Source organism: Limulus polyphemus, unplaced genomic scaffold (assembly GCF_000517525.1).
Source record: "Limulus polyphemus unplaced genomic scaffold, Limulus_polyphemus-2.1.2 Scaffold1884, whole genome shotgun sequence".
NCBI classification, from domain to species: domain Eukaryota; kingdom Metazoa; phylum Arthropoda; class Merostomata; order Xiphosura; family Limulidae; genus Limulus; species Limulus polyphemus.
In genome coordinates, this window is record NW_013667494.1 from 51,301 (window position 1) to 68,325 (window position 17,025).

The window sequence follows — 17,025 nt, forward strand, 5'->3', positions numbered from 1 at the left end:
AATAGCCACGACACTTGAAATTATTTTAGGCAGGTTTAGAGTAAGTTAATTTATGACACCTTTTTTCCCTTTTTATTGGCTCCATTTTTGTGCTCCACCAATACCAGGCGTGCATACCCGATTCAATTTTATTACTCATCAGGATCTGTACCAGCTTACCATCAAATTGAAATTATCTTAGGAAGGATTAGAGTAAATTGATCTATGAGACCTTGGACGTAATCAAAGGGTTTGATCTTCTGAGTCCGAAACTATAATTAGATCTCAAATCAGTCAAGAAATAACAGAGCTATGAGCTAAAAGTTCGTACTTGAAAAAAACAAACAAAATAAACTTGGAGCCGCTATGCCGCGGCTGAAAAAGGTCCAACGTTTCAGACTCTGAATTGATTTTATTTCCACAGAATATGATTATGAATTTTATTATTTTTTATTTAAGATACAACTAATCATCAGCTGATCCAATATTATCAAATTAATACTTTGTGATATCGATACGTTTCGTTTTAATATCAGAATCTCTTTTTTTTTAATAAGAAAATTAAGATGGAGTATTACCTTTTATTGATTTGCACATCTTCGATTTATCTCAGATTTTCAAAAATTTGCTGAGACAAACAGGGGATGTAATTGAAAACTGGCTCTCAACTAGAGAAGGCGACATCAGTTTACATGTCATGATATCTGTAATAAATATTAATTAATTCTATACTATTTTTTGCCTGTTTAAACTTTTTTTCTTGCCATAAATTAATAAGTTAGATAAGATTCATTATACCAAGTACTTTATCTCTCAGACGCAAAATTCCATGGCTAAAATCCAGGATTTGAAGCCTAACACGGAATATTTTGTGAAAGTTGATGAAAATGGTGAACAAGAAGTTGTGATAATCAAGACCAAAGGTAACGTGTGTAAAATGAGAAACATTTAGTTTTGTTAATGTTGTTGTTTTCTTTTCTTTTCTTAATGATTTTATTCATTTATTACGAAATTAAAAATAAAAGAAACCTGCCATTCATTGTATTCGACGAACGGTAAATAAGTGCATTCTGTTTTCTCTTAGTTGCGGTAGTCGTAATGACGCCATCTAGAGGATTTTATAAAATAAAAATTAAATCGAAAATTAATTTAAACGCGTTTCTTTTTAATCCACATATTAAAATATATTATTTATCAATTACTCCTATTCAAAAGGAATATTCCGTTTTATATATTTAGAGTAAGAAATTAATTTTTTTTTGTTCATCTAATTCAAATTTTCAATGAAATATCAAAATGTATTGAAAATAAGATGGTCTGATAAGAAAACCTCCCATATCTATTTTTCAGAATAACGTTTGTTGCTTAAAGAAAAATTACTCGCGTTTTTCACGTTTCTAGTAAACCATACCAAGGGTTGAAAAAGGAATATGAAAGAAATGTTTATATTGAAATAAGTTTATAAGTTTATAGAAGATGTATATACTTCCTTGTCCGTTTTAGTCAAATTCCAAGAAGGCAGTGAAGTCATTTTTAGCGTAAAAAAGAAATATTTAACACACGATTGAAGTCCAACTTCACTATTTTCACCCATCAGAAATGTTTCTAATCCTGACTTTAAATATATATTACGTCAAGTGCAAGAGAACTTCTTTGATGGCTGAAGAATCTTCAATTGTCACGTGGATAAAGAAAAGATACTGAAATCCATAAACACCCTCTATAAATACAAGTTGTACTTGAATAAATGTTTGGAAAATACTAATATCATTCTAAACTTTCAACCAATAAGCTGAGCTCGCGAAGGGGAAAAGATTTAAGAAGTGATAAATCCACACACCGGAACTCCCTCTTGGTGTTGAAATAAACCATTAAACCTTCTTTGACTAAGCCCCCATTATCTTACGTTTGTTATAGACCTGTATATGTACAGTTCATTTTCAGGAACACATATTACTGATTATAAGAACTTTTGAATGAAAATAAAGAAGTTAGGGGTGGAGTAGAAAAAAATATAACGAGAAGGAATTAGTTCCAGCAAGAAACAATAGTAGTGAAGTAAAAAACGTTAGTCTTTAGGAAACATATATTGTCAGATTAATAAAATATAACGAGAAGAAATTAGTTCTAGCAAGAAACAATAGTAGTGAAGTAAAAAAAACGTTAGTCTATAGGAAACAAATATTGTCAGATTAATAAAATATGACGAGAAGAAATTAGTTCTAGCAAGAAACAATAGTAGTGAAGTAAAAAACGTTAGTCTTTAGGAAACATATATTGTCAGATTAATAAAATATGACGAGAAGAAATTAGTTCTAGCAATAAACAATAGTAGTGAAGTAAAAAACGTTAGTCTTTAGGAAACATATATTGTCAGATTAATAAAATATAACGAGAAGGAATTAGTTCCAGCAAGAAACAATAGTAGTGAAGTAAAAAAACGTTAGTCTATAGGAAACATAAATTGTCAGATTAATAAAATATAACGAGAAGGAATTAGTTCTAGCAAGAAACAATAGTAGTGAAGAAAAAACGTTAGTCTTTAGGAAACGTATATTGCCAGATTAATAAAATAAATGTTGTTTTTGTATTTTGTAAGTTTATTTAATAGGAACGACAACTGTAATCTAAACAATTTAAGTAAATTTTATCCCCTTAAGATGTTAGGAGAACAGTTATATCAGTAAATTTTATTCCCTTAAGATGTTAGGAGAAGAGTTATATCATTAGATTTTATTCCCTTAAGATGTTAGGAGAAGAGTTATATCATTAGATTTTATTCCCTTAAGATGTTAGGAGAAGAGTTATATCATTAGATTTTATTCCCTTAAGATGTTAGGAGAAGAGTTATATCATTAGATTTTATTCCCTTAAGATGTTAGGAGAAGAGTTATATCAGTAAATTTTATTCCCTTAAGATGTTAGGAGAAGAGTTATATCAGTAAATTTTATTCCCTTAAGATGTTAGGAGAAGAGTTATATCTCGCCCAAAAAAAAGATCCTGAAAAAAAAAAGACAAAAGAAAAACAACGTGAATATAGCTTAATGAGAAATGGATATAGAGGAAATACACGACCAGTATTTTTTTTGCTTTGGAGAAGGTTTAAACAAAAAAGTTAATAGTTGAAGGCGTTAATTGATCTGATGACGATGTGCTCTAGTACTTCGAAACGTCGTCCAAAAACTTCTTAAACAGATGTAGTCCAATAACAATGTCTTTGAACGACCAATATTTGTAACCAAAAATATTAAAATTTTTTTTAACTGACAAAACTACTACTCGTAAATGGTTAAACATGTTTTGGGGAAATAGTAAAATATATTGTATATTTTTGAAAGTTTACAACTTTGCTTGATATTAGAGGGGGGGGAACCGACAAAACCTCGTAAATTCTTTCGTTGTTAGTCGTGTATATTTTTCAACAACTTCTCTTTGAATCAGGAAGAAAAGATCGTGTTAACTAACTTTAAATTGGAAGAAACCTGTTTCTGAACAAGTGGACAGTCTAGTTTCTTCATGTTAGGGGAGGAGGGGGAGAGGACTAAGCTAAAATTATTTGCCCAACACGTACATGGACACGTTGGTGTTTTAACCCTTTCTAAGGTGTTCTTGGAGCAAGCTGTTAAACGTTGTTGTTTCATAACCTTGTGTTCCAAAGTACTATTTATATAAGTTATTTTATTTAAAATATTCCCCACCAGACACGTACATCACTAAATCAGGATTCACTCCGTACCAAAGCTTTTTACACACGCATAACACAACAACAATAAATTAACTAAAATTACTTTGCTTGTTTTCAAATGTTAGTTTGCTCCGATGATTTGATATTGCACGTATACGGTGGTGCTACAGGAATTGATTTGATATTGCACGTATACGATGGCGCTAGAGAAATTTATTTGATATTGCACATATACAATGGCGCTACAGAAATGTATTTGATATTGCACGTATACGATGGCGCTAGAGAAATTTATTTGATATTTCACGTATACGGTGGCGCTACAGGAATTTATTTGATATTGCACGTATACGGTGGCGCTACAGGAATTGATTTGATATTGCACGTATACGGTGGCGCTACAGGAATTACGTACAAAGAATTATCACTTTTCCAATAAATCTAACATTCGGACAAAAAAAACAACAAACAAACTATATCAGCAATGTAAGTATTTAATAACGTTTAGTCAAAGTTTCTTTACATGTTAATGCTTAATTTTGCGGAAAACTGTACTTAAATATTTTCATCCCGAAAAAACCAAGAAACAAGTTCTCCCAACCAGCAAAAGCCGTTATTATTATTATTATTATTATTTTTGTCATGTATTTGTACCTTTTTTTTTTTTCTTGAGATAGAGAATTGAACTCTTAAATGTCAGTAAGCCAAAATACAGGTTGAATGATATATTTTGTTTTACTTCGTCCATATATGTTTATATAGACGGGTGTGTTACCGATGAAGCGACATCTTACGGCCTTGGAGAAACATTTCATATGGGTTGTGAGCAAACATGCACATGCATGGAAAATGGTAAATCAGAGTGCCGAGAACGTTGTCATTTTCGTCCAGGGTCCATCAGCGACCCCTCGTGTCAGGAAATTCCAGATGAAGACGATGTTTGCTGCGTGAAATATCAATGTAAAGGTAATGATGTGTATGCTGTAAACTATACAAAAAATCGGGTATCTATCTATTACAGCACTTACACTATTGAAAATATAACCATTCCTTTCATCAACAATGTCGGATATTTCTATTAAACCGATATTTATCCCATATATAAGTATATGTGTGTAACATCCAAAATTTCACAACGCGTGCGAAAAATGTCTAAATCAGACAGGCATGACTAAAATACAGGTTTTTACACCTTTCACACAGTTCTTTTATTTTATCGCTGGCAATAGAATGTAATAAATAATTCTGATTCTGTTATGACTTTATGCTGAAGTGTGTCTGTTTTCACAATAAAACTTGTTTAACGACTACGTTACTTTGTTCTGGCTCTTAAAAGATGTACATTTTGGATATTTACATTCTACTTAACTCCAATATTTCGTATGTGTAATTGTTTACTTTGTCAGTTATTAAAACGGTTAATAAAATTTAATAGTAATAAAAAAACTTTCAGCTCTTCCAATTGGTTTCAGAATTTGTATTTAAGATTTTAAAATCGAATTTTAAAGAGAGAATATTAAAGAAAAAGAAATTAACCCTAACGATGGAAGCCTAAAATCTTTTTTTTTAAACACTCAAATATTTTTTAAAATTCTAAAATATGTTTCGATATCTCGACATTTTTCCTAATAGTTCTTTCGATTCTCTCTGTGTTGTTCAGGCCCAGACTTGTGGCCTAGTGATTAGCGTGAGCCTCGGATCGGAAGGTTCAAGGCTCGCGACGCGATACCGTTGAACAAGCAGTGGTCACTACTGATTACCTGTTTCTCCTCTGGTCAGTAGTAAAAACAGTAAGGACGGCTATACCCGAAATTTAGGGCTTTTTACTTGCTCGTTTAGTCCACGTATTATAAAGGTACAGTTCCGGTTGAAAATACCAGTATGGCCTCTCTATGTCGTTAATTGTATTTATGGTCTTTAATCTGCATCTTCATGTACATATAGTTTATTTATACCAACTAGCAGAGACCCGCAAAACATTTCCGGCCAAATTATTATCTTTATCGTAACAGTACTTATTTGAATATAACATTTCTAGCACATTACAAACGAATTGTAATCGTAGACAGTGAAATGTGTAAATCCACTTGTATAAAGGCCGTACTTTATAAAACCTTAACTTATGTTAGGCCTAAGTTCGATAAAGAGATAAATTAGCACTGTAACCTGTGTACGTTTTTTTTTTTTTACTTTAGTTTAGTTAGGTCTAAACATTACTGTACTTAATGCTATCGATAAATAAACTTATAATGTTATTCTGCCCCCACCCCCAGTGGCACAGCGGTATGTCTGCGGACTTACAATGCTAGAAATCGGGTTTCGATACCCGTGGTGGGCAGAGCACAGATAGCCCTTGTGTAGCTTTGTACATAATTACAAACAAACACTATAATGTTATTCTACGACCTAACGTCAAACACTTTTTAAAAACTTTGATAAGTTTTTAATAATCTGTTGTACAAAATGGTTAGTAAAGTACATTTACATTCCCCTTTTTGTTGTTACTTCTTGTTTCATACAGCAGTTGTAGCGACTTGATCACTGAGCTCTGCAGCTCTCTGCCGCAGGCAGACTGTTTGTCGTCGAGTGAATAATGCGCATGCGCGGTTTTTCTTAGGGAAACATTTTAACTACGCATGCTTATGTAGCAGGTTCTCGGCCAGAAAGCGTAACGGTCGTACATACAAACAAGCAGAATAATAGTATAGAAGATACTTAAATACTATAGTTGCACATTAATGTATTGTTTGTTATGATTATAAAAATTCTGCTGGGTTTTTCTTAGGGAAACATTTTAACTACGCATGCTTATGTAGCAGGTTCTCGGCTACAAACAAGCAGAATAATAGTATAGAAGATACTTAAATACTATAGTTGCACATTAATGTATTGTTTGTTATGATTATAAAAATTCTGCTGGGTTTTTCTTAGGGAAACATTTTAACTACGCATGCTTATGTAGCAGGTTCTCGGCTACAAACAAGCAGAATAATAGTATAGAAGATACTTAAATACTATAGTTTAGTTGCACATTAATGTATTGTTTGTTATGATTATAAAAATTCTGCTGAATTCATTATTTACAACATGACGATTTTCATTTCTCTAACTTATTTTTATTTAATGTCGTTTTTAGAATACTTATTTTTGTTTTTTGATGTTTTCTATGCGATGAATCACTTTGACAACGTACGTCATTCTGTTAGATACACCCGTTCCAAACGCTCCCAAAGTTTTGGTGACTCAGCGAAGCCCAAGCTCACTAACTATTGCGTGGGATGACTTTAAATTACCTAATTACCTATCTGGATACGTGGTGGAATACAGGGAAATGAAAGGAACTGGAGACACCTTCGAAAACTGGAACCAAATTCAGGTACCGATGTAGATAAAACGTGAAAAAACTATTACAAATAAAATGCTCTTTCTTGACTATAGTGTTCGTTTGAAAAAAAATTGCCTTTTTGAAACATTATTGTATGTACAGTCGGCACAAAGAACCGTTTACGTGTCAAAACAAATACGTTATCCGAAATGAATTACTTACTGAAGAACTTATGAGAGATGAAGTTATCCAAGGAATATACCAAGTATCATCAAAATATCTACATTACGATTTTCGGTTGGACAGTTGTTCAAACAATGAACATTGACTAATTTAAGGTATTTTTGGCCTATCACCCAACATTGTGGTCTTAATCGTTTGTTAATAACTACAATTTCCTTCTACAGTATATATTTAAAAAATCTAACTATGAATAGTTCAGTATTATTCATCAAAAACCACCCAAGCATTTAGTTTCAATATAAAACCCTATTTGTTCATGTTCTAATAATTGAAAGATGGTTGGGTTATTTGTTGATTGTTCCGTGATCAAGGTTTTCTGTGGATTTTTATTTTATGCTAGAGCTTCCTTTAGAAAAAATAAACACCCGCAATATAAGGACATTGACCACACTGTGTAAACTAAAAAAACAACAACTAAACATTTCCTATTTCAACATATCGAAGGTACGACGTAAACCGGAAACGCCTAAGTAGAAAGTGTAGGTTTCATCCAGTGGGTTTGTCTTGACCCAAAACTTTGACAGTGACACTGCTTCTACCTGCTTGTTTTGTAAACTGGCCACGCCCAATAGTTCCTCCAACATTTATAGGAGTGTCCGTTTTACCTTTCATTTAGGGATTAAATATAAAACTTAATTAATAATGTGGTATGAGTATTAATTACATTTTGTAGCTAATTTTTGAAATAGTTAAAGCTTGCTCTACTCCACACGTACTGATGATCTACAGACAAGTGCACATTTTTGGAAAAACGGATGCTATCATAGTTGGCGAAATAACTTGGCTCCAGAATTATGTTGAAGTCATCTTCAAAGATTCTAATCAATTTCTTCCCTCTGAGTATAGTTCACCGACCCTGGATAACCTAGGAACAGTTACGTCACTGTCTATGATCAAAACAACTAGCACTGTACTGTACTTAAAAACGCTTGTCGCGCTTTAGAATTATTGTAAGTTTCTGACTTCTAAATCTGTGCTGATGGAATCTGGCGATGTTGAAACATGTTCAACACAACCTGTTAGAATATGTAACGTATTGAAAAGGGTCTCTTACTATCTAATTTTTTCACTTACTCAGAATAAACATTACACAGGTTGACGTGGCTACCCGAATGATCTGTTTGTGACTAAGACTCTGATAAAAGTTAAGCTCGGCGTTTTACCCTTAAAAATTTGAAGCATTTTGATTTTACAATGTGTTACACGTATGTTTCATAAAATAATACTACGTAATTTTCCTTTAAAAATGTAAACCTGTAAAATTACGTGCTTAGAGAACGTTCACCCGTAATCCAGAATATTAACGTCTTTTTCTAGAAAACTGCTGTACAATGACCTGTTGAAATATAGTTTAATATAGGTGGGCTTCAAAGTGTTTCCCACTTGTAATCTGAGAAGTTAAGAATTAGATGTGTAGGACTAACATTTTTTTTATTCTAATACTTTAGGCTGGTAATATTCCGCTGATGACAATTACTCAGTTAAGTCCACATACAGCATACCAGGTTCGGGTGTCCGTGTGGGATGATGTAGAAACTAAAAGGTTGGGTACTTCCTCCGAGGTCGTTACCATTTTCACAGAAGGTAGGCCTAATCTTGTAGTTGAAGAATGACTAACATGTTACGCCATCTACAAAATGTTATTTAATTTTTCATTAGCTAACAATTACGACCCAGATTGTTGTTTTTATTTTATTTTGAAGAAATACATTTACCTAAGGTAGAATTTAGATAATTTGAAGTTAAAATTATTTGAAAATATAAAATATATTGATATAATACTCGAGTACCAACTTTTATTCAGCAACCTACGAAAGTCGTGAGAGGGAGATGCTATCGTAATCTGTGCTTAATCTCGTTACTCATGAAATTTCTTGATACAGAATGAATGCTAACTTCAAAGTGAAATTTTCATTTATAACAACTCGTAATTGTAGTTAAAACAAACGAACTTTTAAACAAGTCGCTGATTTTAAAGATAAAATGTTTATCAAGTAAGATTTACATAAACTATCCCATTTTAAATACAGAAGAACCACTTTCTTTTTTTACAATTTAGTTGTCTTAAGAACTTTAATAGCTATCTCTTACTCGTATATTTACTGAACTAACTGTAGGAATTTGAAGTTTTTGTATTTAAAACTCGGTTTATTTTATGATATCGGGTACATATCAACATTGCTCTGTCTGAACGCTACATTCACTCTTCATAACAACAATGCTGCTCTGTCTGAACGCTACATTCACTCTTCATAACAACAGTGCTGCTCTGTCTGAGTGCTACATTCACTCTTCATAACAACAATGATGCTCTGTCTGAGTGCTACATTCACTCTTCATAACAACAATGCTGCTCTGTCTGAGTGCTACATTCACTCTTCATAACAACAATGATGCTCTTTCTGAGAGCCCCAGTCTCTCTCCGTAAACACTGTTGAAATAAATACACAAGTGACTGCCTTCAACGTACACATACTATATGTAGCTTCTTCTTTCTTTCTTTTTTTAAATTAATGTTACTTTTATATTGATATCAACAAAGACATTATCAGGAGTGGATTTATATCTACAATGTTGCCATAATCAAATATGAAATTGTATAAATGTAGTTATTTAAGGGTAAGCCTAAAACCCATTGATTAAACAAGATGAGACAAACAACTTCCTTCAATCTGTGTTATATATAAAAATGAATAAATCAGGCTAGAAATGATACGTTTAGGAGAGCCAAAGCCAAAGCTCCTAGACGTACGGGTAGTTGGTGTGATGAAAAATCAAAATCAGATGTTCAGAAATTTAATTAAACACACGACAATTAACTGGGCAACTTCTGATTTCCACAAAGAAATGTATGTAACATCATTTTTATCTAAAACCCGCACTATTTTCAAATTATCTTAATTCTTATCATGATAATACCATATATTTCTACGTTTAATTCACCCAAAAATTATTTCATTGATATTTACTTCTAGATGGCTGCATAAGAAATAACCAAACGCTCAAAGTTGGTGATGAGTTTTTTGAAGGCTGTGACCTCCGCTGTATCTGTAAAGGAAATAACGAAGGGGACTGTAAGGATAGATGCACAGTTCCTTACATGCGACCAGGATCGGCAAAAAATGATCCGATGTGCTTTGAAAAACCTGTCCCGAATGATCCCTGTTGCGTTACTGTTCGCTGTGCAGACAGTAAAGCAGAAGATGGTTTGTTGAGTATGGTTTAATTAAGAAATGTTATGATTTTATAAAGATACAGTTTCTGCTACTCATAATGCTTAGAAAAATATTGTGTAATAAACTAATATAGTTATTAATTCTTTATAAGAAATGATGCCCTCGCTATTGACGTATAGTATGTAGTTATGTAGCGCCATCTAGGGACTCGAAAAGTTGCTAAATAAGAAACGTTTTGCAATGAATGTGAATAGCGAAACAAATAAATATAATATCATGAGCTAAGATTATGTTATCTCTCTTCATTTGAAGTAGAGGTAAATCTTAGTAACCTATACCGAAAATTACACTTAAATTATTCTATGGCCAATGCCGTATACACGTTATCTAGAATAACATAAATTTAGTTGAATCTTGAGATTGAGTGATCGTTATTCAAACAGAGATCAGAGAAAGTAATGAAAACCCCAAATTCAAATATTGCTACGGGGCCCAGTGTAATCTGATGGTTAGTGTGTCCGGACTTTGAACTCGAGGGTTTCATTTTTCGCGTCCCGTTAACACGGGTGTTCTTAACTAGATAGCAAATGGCCCTTTTGTAGTAGCTTTGTGAGAACATTCTGAATAGAAAATGATAATATATTATTATCTCACGTGAGATTATGAACTATAGTTGTAACATATTCACTTATTTTTATTCTATTTCCCGAAAATTTCCTTTGCGTTTTAGTAATGATAACAGTCAGTTAAGAATAATGTAAAGACTTTCACTTTAATAAAAATGTACATCACTGAACAGTATCCAAAGTAAGCATAAAAATATAATAAACAATAGCCGACAAACGTGTTTTATTTGTGACTTTAAATTCAATTAGTAATATCATTAGTGGCTGCCAAACACTGTTTTTAATGCCTATAGTTATTCAGTGTGTACATCTTTATTTTATAGCACCTTCGTATGCTGATAAACATGGAGAGTGTCCAGAAATTGTGGAAGATCAGAGCGTGGACCACGACTCGTGTGCACGTGACTGTGATCACGACTATGAGTGTCCAAACACATTTAAATGTTGTCCTAGTTCCTGTGGTGGCGCTGTTTGTGTGGAACCCTTTCTGGGTAGAAGTAAGTTCTCACAGAGTACGAGTTGTTTTAAGAAAACTCTGTCCGAACAGGGAAGTTAAAGTTTTTTGCTAAATGTTATTTTGTTGGCTAGATGGGATCTGATTAACTTAAATATACATATATTTTTATCTTTAAGATAATTAAAGTACAAATACACAAGTAGTCGCCGTTATAGATTTTTTTCGTTATGACTGTTTGGTTCCCCAAAATCTTACTGAATGATTGACTGGTTTCCACAGTATATCACAGAATGATTGACTGGTTTCAACAGTATATCACCGAATAATTGACTGGTTTCCACAGTATATCGCAGAGTGACTGACTGGTTTCCACAGTATATCGCAGAGTGACTGACTGGTTTCCACAGTATATCACAGAATGATTGACTGGTTTCCACAGTATATCACAGAATGATTGACTGGTTTCCACAGTATATCACAGAATGATTGACTGGTTTCCACAGTATCTCGCAGGGTGACTGGTTTCCACAGTATCTCGCAGGGTGACTGGCCGGTTTCCACAGTATCTCGCAGGGTGACTGGCCGGTTTCCACAGTATCTCGCAGGGTGACTGGCCGGTTTCCACAGTATCTCGCAGGGTGACTGACTGGTTTCCACAGTATCTCACAGGGTGACTGGCCGGTTTCCACAGTGTGTTACTTGTGTCTAGTTAAGAAAAGATCATTACCGATCATATTTTGTTCCAGAATACCTATTATTTAAGCTGTTCAGTATTAACGTATCTGGTACAATTTATTATTGACCATTCACTTTAAAAAAATCCGTTTGAGAAGCTATATATGTTTTGTTTTCATTTTATTTAGATCAAAATATATTACAAAGGTAAAAAGTATGACAACAGGTAATAATGTATAATATATATAATAAAAGGTAGTAATGTGTGAAGGAAGTAATTGATGGCAATAGGTAGTAATGTATGATAACGAGACATAACTTTTTATTAATATTTTCTGATATTAAATCAGTTAAAAAACTAGACTATAAAATATTAAGGCTAATTCTGTATAGCAAACTGACTCGAATTACGTAATGCCGCAAATAGTTAACAAGAAAAACTGAAACCTATAATAATTAGTAAGAAAACACACACTTAGAGTGCAATAACCCATTTCTTAGTGCTACATGTAACGAGCTGGGTATTCTCACAACTGTTACACGGTGTATTATGGCACAGGAACTACTTTTAATCTCACAAAATAAAGCCAAACAAATGGTTCTTGAGACTTTTTTTGTGGTATGGTTAGTGTTGGTGCAAATACTCATTGTGTAACCCTCGAATGAATTGTGGAATTCTTGGAACCTAAGATTCCTTTCCATTTTTTACTTTCCGGTTTCATCGACTTACCCCCCCCCCCCATATGTCACCAGGTGATTTATGTGTTTTTTTATTCAGCATGATTTTTTTCCCCCCAGATATCTGTGAGCAGGTATATTGTGGACCAAACGCAGAGTGTGTTGTAGAAGGTCCTGCGCCATCTTGTGTCTGTCGACAGGGGTTCGAGGGAGACCCCAACGACATCAATAGAGGCTGTCGACCGGGTACGATTTGGGGTTATTGCCAAACAGTCTTTCTCTTCCAAATAAACATAGAATTACTTATCATTTCTCAAAGCATATGAGAACCATAACTTCTTCGTACTGTAGGGAATAAATAAACCAATTAATAAAATATTAATCTCGTATGTTTGTATTATAATATATGTTTGTTTGCGTGTGAGTTACTCTTTATGGTAGCTTTAGACGTCACAATTCCTATTACTTTTAAATATATCACGGGAGAGGAGTGAAATATTGTTTTTTCTTTATAAAATAGCATATACTTAATAGCCTTTTATGGCTTTATTTATATTAAAAACCGTTTTGTAAATATAGCTAATTTAAATTTATGTTTATATGTAATTTAAGATTATAAAATAGGGTTTGGTAATGATTTTATATCATGGATGTACGATTCACTAACATCACGTGTTTAAAACTTTAGCTCGTTAAGCCACCTCTCGTAACTTGTATATTGTGCATAGATCTTTCCGGTTTTTAATTTTATAGCAACAGCGGAAGAACGAGAGCTTTTACAAGTTTGTGTGTTTAAAAACGTCACATATAAAGTTGGAGACGAGTTCAATGATGGTTGTGAACACAGATGTTTATGTGAAGAGACTACAGAGGTGCGATGCCAAGACAGATGCTCTTTCCGTTTTGATCAAAAACAAATTGAGGATCCTCTCTGTGAAATTATATCGGATCCTCAAGACAACTGTTGCGAGATTGTCGCTTGTGAATCCTCTGACGAGAATGTTACTACAGTAGTTTCTCCTCCTATGGGATTTGAAAATAAATACCGAGTTATGAAAAAAATCAAGAAGGAAAAACAATCGACCAAGTCTGACTGGATAGATAGAGGACAGCAAGGAATCAGTACAGAGACTGTGATGGAGATGGACAAAGAACCAACTGAAAAGAACAGCCATGTGTCGAATGTACTGCTTGGGATTGATGAAACACAGAGTAACGATCTCTTGGATGAAGAAAAGGCTACAAGAAACCAAACAGTGGAAATGAAGATGAAGAACACGACCGACGAGAATGAAAACGACAAAGAACTGGAGTTGGAAGGAACTTTGAGTATCAATCCAGCGAATAACGAGGGATTGACGACACAGTTGACGATTTCTGGTGAGAATGACGTCACTGAAAAGTCAGACATTGTGGAGCATATTAATGGCGTGGATGTAATAGAGGAAACAACTGTAGAAGAAGACAATATGAAGGATGCAGCAAACATTTCATCGAGATCCGAACATTTTAAAGGTACACATTTTAACTATGACTTTATTTGTTCTCTTTCTATCTAGCTTGATAATACAGTAAATTACCTCATGTTTATTGTAGAAACACACTTTCCATCATGTATAGGTTTAGTTATTCGAAAGAAAAAGTTGTATGATGAGAATTCTAATTCTTTTACTTCCAAAAACTCGGGTTGGCCCCAACATGACATAACATAACGGTTTGGTACAACATGGGACCTATTGGTCAATCTTGGCTGTTCTATCCTCTAAACTAAATTGAAAAACCCACAAAAAAACAGCTAAATCCAGCCCTTTTCATTCATATACTTATCAAGCCTTTTCTTAAACTCACTTGAATTTACTACTTCTGCAACATCTGAAGGCAACCCATTCCAAAGGCTAACCACCCTGTTAGAAAAATGAAACTGTCTTAGCTGAAAATGACTCCTACTTTGCCAAAATATATATTTGTGGCCTCTAGTGGTAGCGTTCTGTATTTCGGAGATGGTGGGACCGGTTCAAATCCGTGCGATACCACAAAATATTCCCCACACTTTAAGCTGTAAATGTGTTATAAGAATGATTGTCAATTCATTAGTTTTTGGTGGGTGGTTGGTTGCTGCAGACAGCCTTATTAGCTTTGCCATAAATGTAAAATACCAATACAAGTATATGAAAAGATATAATACATTCTTACTTTAATTCCACATTTTTCACAACTTATAACCTTAAAAAAAAAATCAAAATGCAATGTACGAAAAATTATAAAATATTTACTGAGGTTCAGAATCTTCAAATAATAATAAAAAAAGATCCCCTTTTACCATTAGTGTTAGATTGTTTACTGTGGTATTATTATGTGAAGCAATAGCTTTCTAGCTCGTACAGAAGAGAAATAATTAGGTGGTAACAAAACGTGCGTAAAGTACCAGTTTTGATCTACTAATATGATTATCTGTCTATCTTTAGATCTAAAGGTCCCAGTGAGACAGGATGGTTGTAAGTTTAAGAATGAGACATACAAAACTGGAGAAATGTTTATGGATGGTTGTGAAGCTTCGTGTACTTGTGAAGGAGGGGGCCGTATTATGTGTGTACCTCGTTGTTCCCTGGTGGTAACTAGTGGCCCCAACTGCAGGGAATTACCCGACCCTAGTGACCCATGTTGTCGCATCATGGTCTGCGAGCCCGAAGGCCCATCTCAAAATCTTCCAGATCTTGCAGGTAAGATTTCTAATGACGTCATATACTATTGACTTAACTTTAAAAAAGGACAAAATAATAATTTTTTAGAGAAAATAAGTTATTCGTAAGCCTCAACTTACCGAATTATTTTGGTGTCGTTCACTACCGATAGAATCCACACACACTGCATCATCCTGAGTAATTTCATGTTTTTCTCACTTACAACACATAGTGTAAAGAATAATAAGTAAAATCACTCGCTTGTTTTTTTTTTATGAGATTCCAGCAGTAACTAATTGGTGCAGCTGTAACATTGATGATGATATTGTTTACGTTCTTGTGTCTCACCATGTTGTTATTAGAGCCCTGTACCAAACAAAGTCAAGCAGTTTGGTGTCTTATTATATTAGAAAAAGGGGAAAATTCCAATGGGGCCCATGTCAACCCCATCTATAATTCCAGGATTATTACTGAAAGAATTGTTTTACAGTCAAATAATAATAAAACTGTAAAGGATGAACTGATATTTGATATTAATTTTGTGGAACTTTCATCTCTGAAATGAATGCCTCATTTTACATAACTAAAGGCTGATAAGTGACACTTGGATAGGTATCAAAATACGTACGTTCAATTTAGAATGCTGTTTAAATCTTCCATTAAAAGCCCTTTTTGAGTTTATTTTAAACAGTCGTAGGGCATTTGTGTTGGTTTTAACCAACAAAGTCTTCTCATCGTATAAATTCTGAAAATGTTTAAGAAGGTTTATGAAAAACAAAAATGTTAACTTTAATAATACAGGTGTGTCTGGTACACAGAATATAAGCAAGAACTTGGATTAAAAGACCTTTGAAAGTGAAAATTACACATAACTGTTTGGTTTTAGTTTTGTTAAATGGCGTGGTGTTCTTTGATCGATAGGTCTGTTGGTGAAGATCGAGTCTGCTGAGGCCCTGAACGCGAGTTTTGTCCGACTTCGTGTTGTCATCACTCCAGAGAAAACGAATACAGAGAGAGAGCACTCTGATATGATGATTCAAGTGTGGTATGCACATACTACGGAATCTCGACAAGGTCCAAGTGACAACAAGTGGATGAAACAGAAGTTCTTCCTGAGAGATCTTCTATTGGTCGAACCAGGTGTTTATGATGTTAACATTCATGGCTTAGAACCGAACTCGCAGTACTATATCAAGGTGATGAAACAGCCTAAGGGAGGTCTGGTAGACACTGTTCCAGCTGGACCTCTGTTCAGCAACACCGTAAGCGTGAAGACCTTCCCTCCACGTAAGTACGACCAAAACTAAAAATGAACTAAGTTACAATCAATCCAAACTAAAAATGTTAAGTAAATACGACCAAAACCAGAAATGAACTACGTTACAATCAATCCAAACTAAAAATGTTAGTAAATACGACCAAAACCAGAAATGAACTAAGTTACAATCAATCCAAACTAAAAATGCTAGTAAATACGACCAAAATTAAAGATGTAAGTA

The 17,025-nt window shown here is 33.7% G+C and overlaps 2 protein-coding genes across 2 annotated transcripts in view; both read left to right on the forward strand.

The window, feature by feature from the left end:
* The first annotated feature begins 6,957 nt into the window (after nucleotides 1-6,957).
* On the forward strand, nucleotides 6,958-13,525 carry LOC111087212 (slit homolog 3 protein-like). Its single transcript, XM_022393118.1, has 6 exons — nucleotides 6,958-7,041; nucleotides 8,682-8,817; nucleotides 10,209-10,439; nucleotides 11,359-11,532; nucleotides 12,966-13,091; nucleotides 13,458-13,525. The coding sequence occupies exons 1-6, from the start codon at nucleotides 6,997-6,999 to the stop codon at nucleotides 13,523-13,525; spliced, it is 780 nt and encodes a 259-aa protein (XP_022248826.1). The 5' UTR covers nucleotides 6,958-6,996.
* A 228-nt stretch (nucleotides 13,526-13,753) lies between these two features.
* The window catches only part of LOC106465249 (putative epidermal cell surface receptor), a 30,282-nt gene continuing 27,010 nt past the window's right edge, over nucleotides 13,754-17,025 (forward strand). Inside the window, 3 exon segments of the mRNA XM_022393119.1 lie at nucleotides 13,754-14,360; nucleotides 15,311-15,565; nucleotides 16,448-16,813. Coding sequence (XP_022248827.1) covers nucleotides 13,871-14,360; nucleotides 15,311-15,565; nucleotides 16,448-16,813 — 1,111 coding nt within the window. The 5' untranslated portion in view covers nucleotides 13,754-13,870.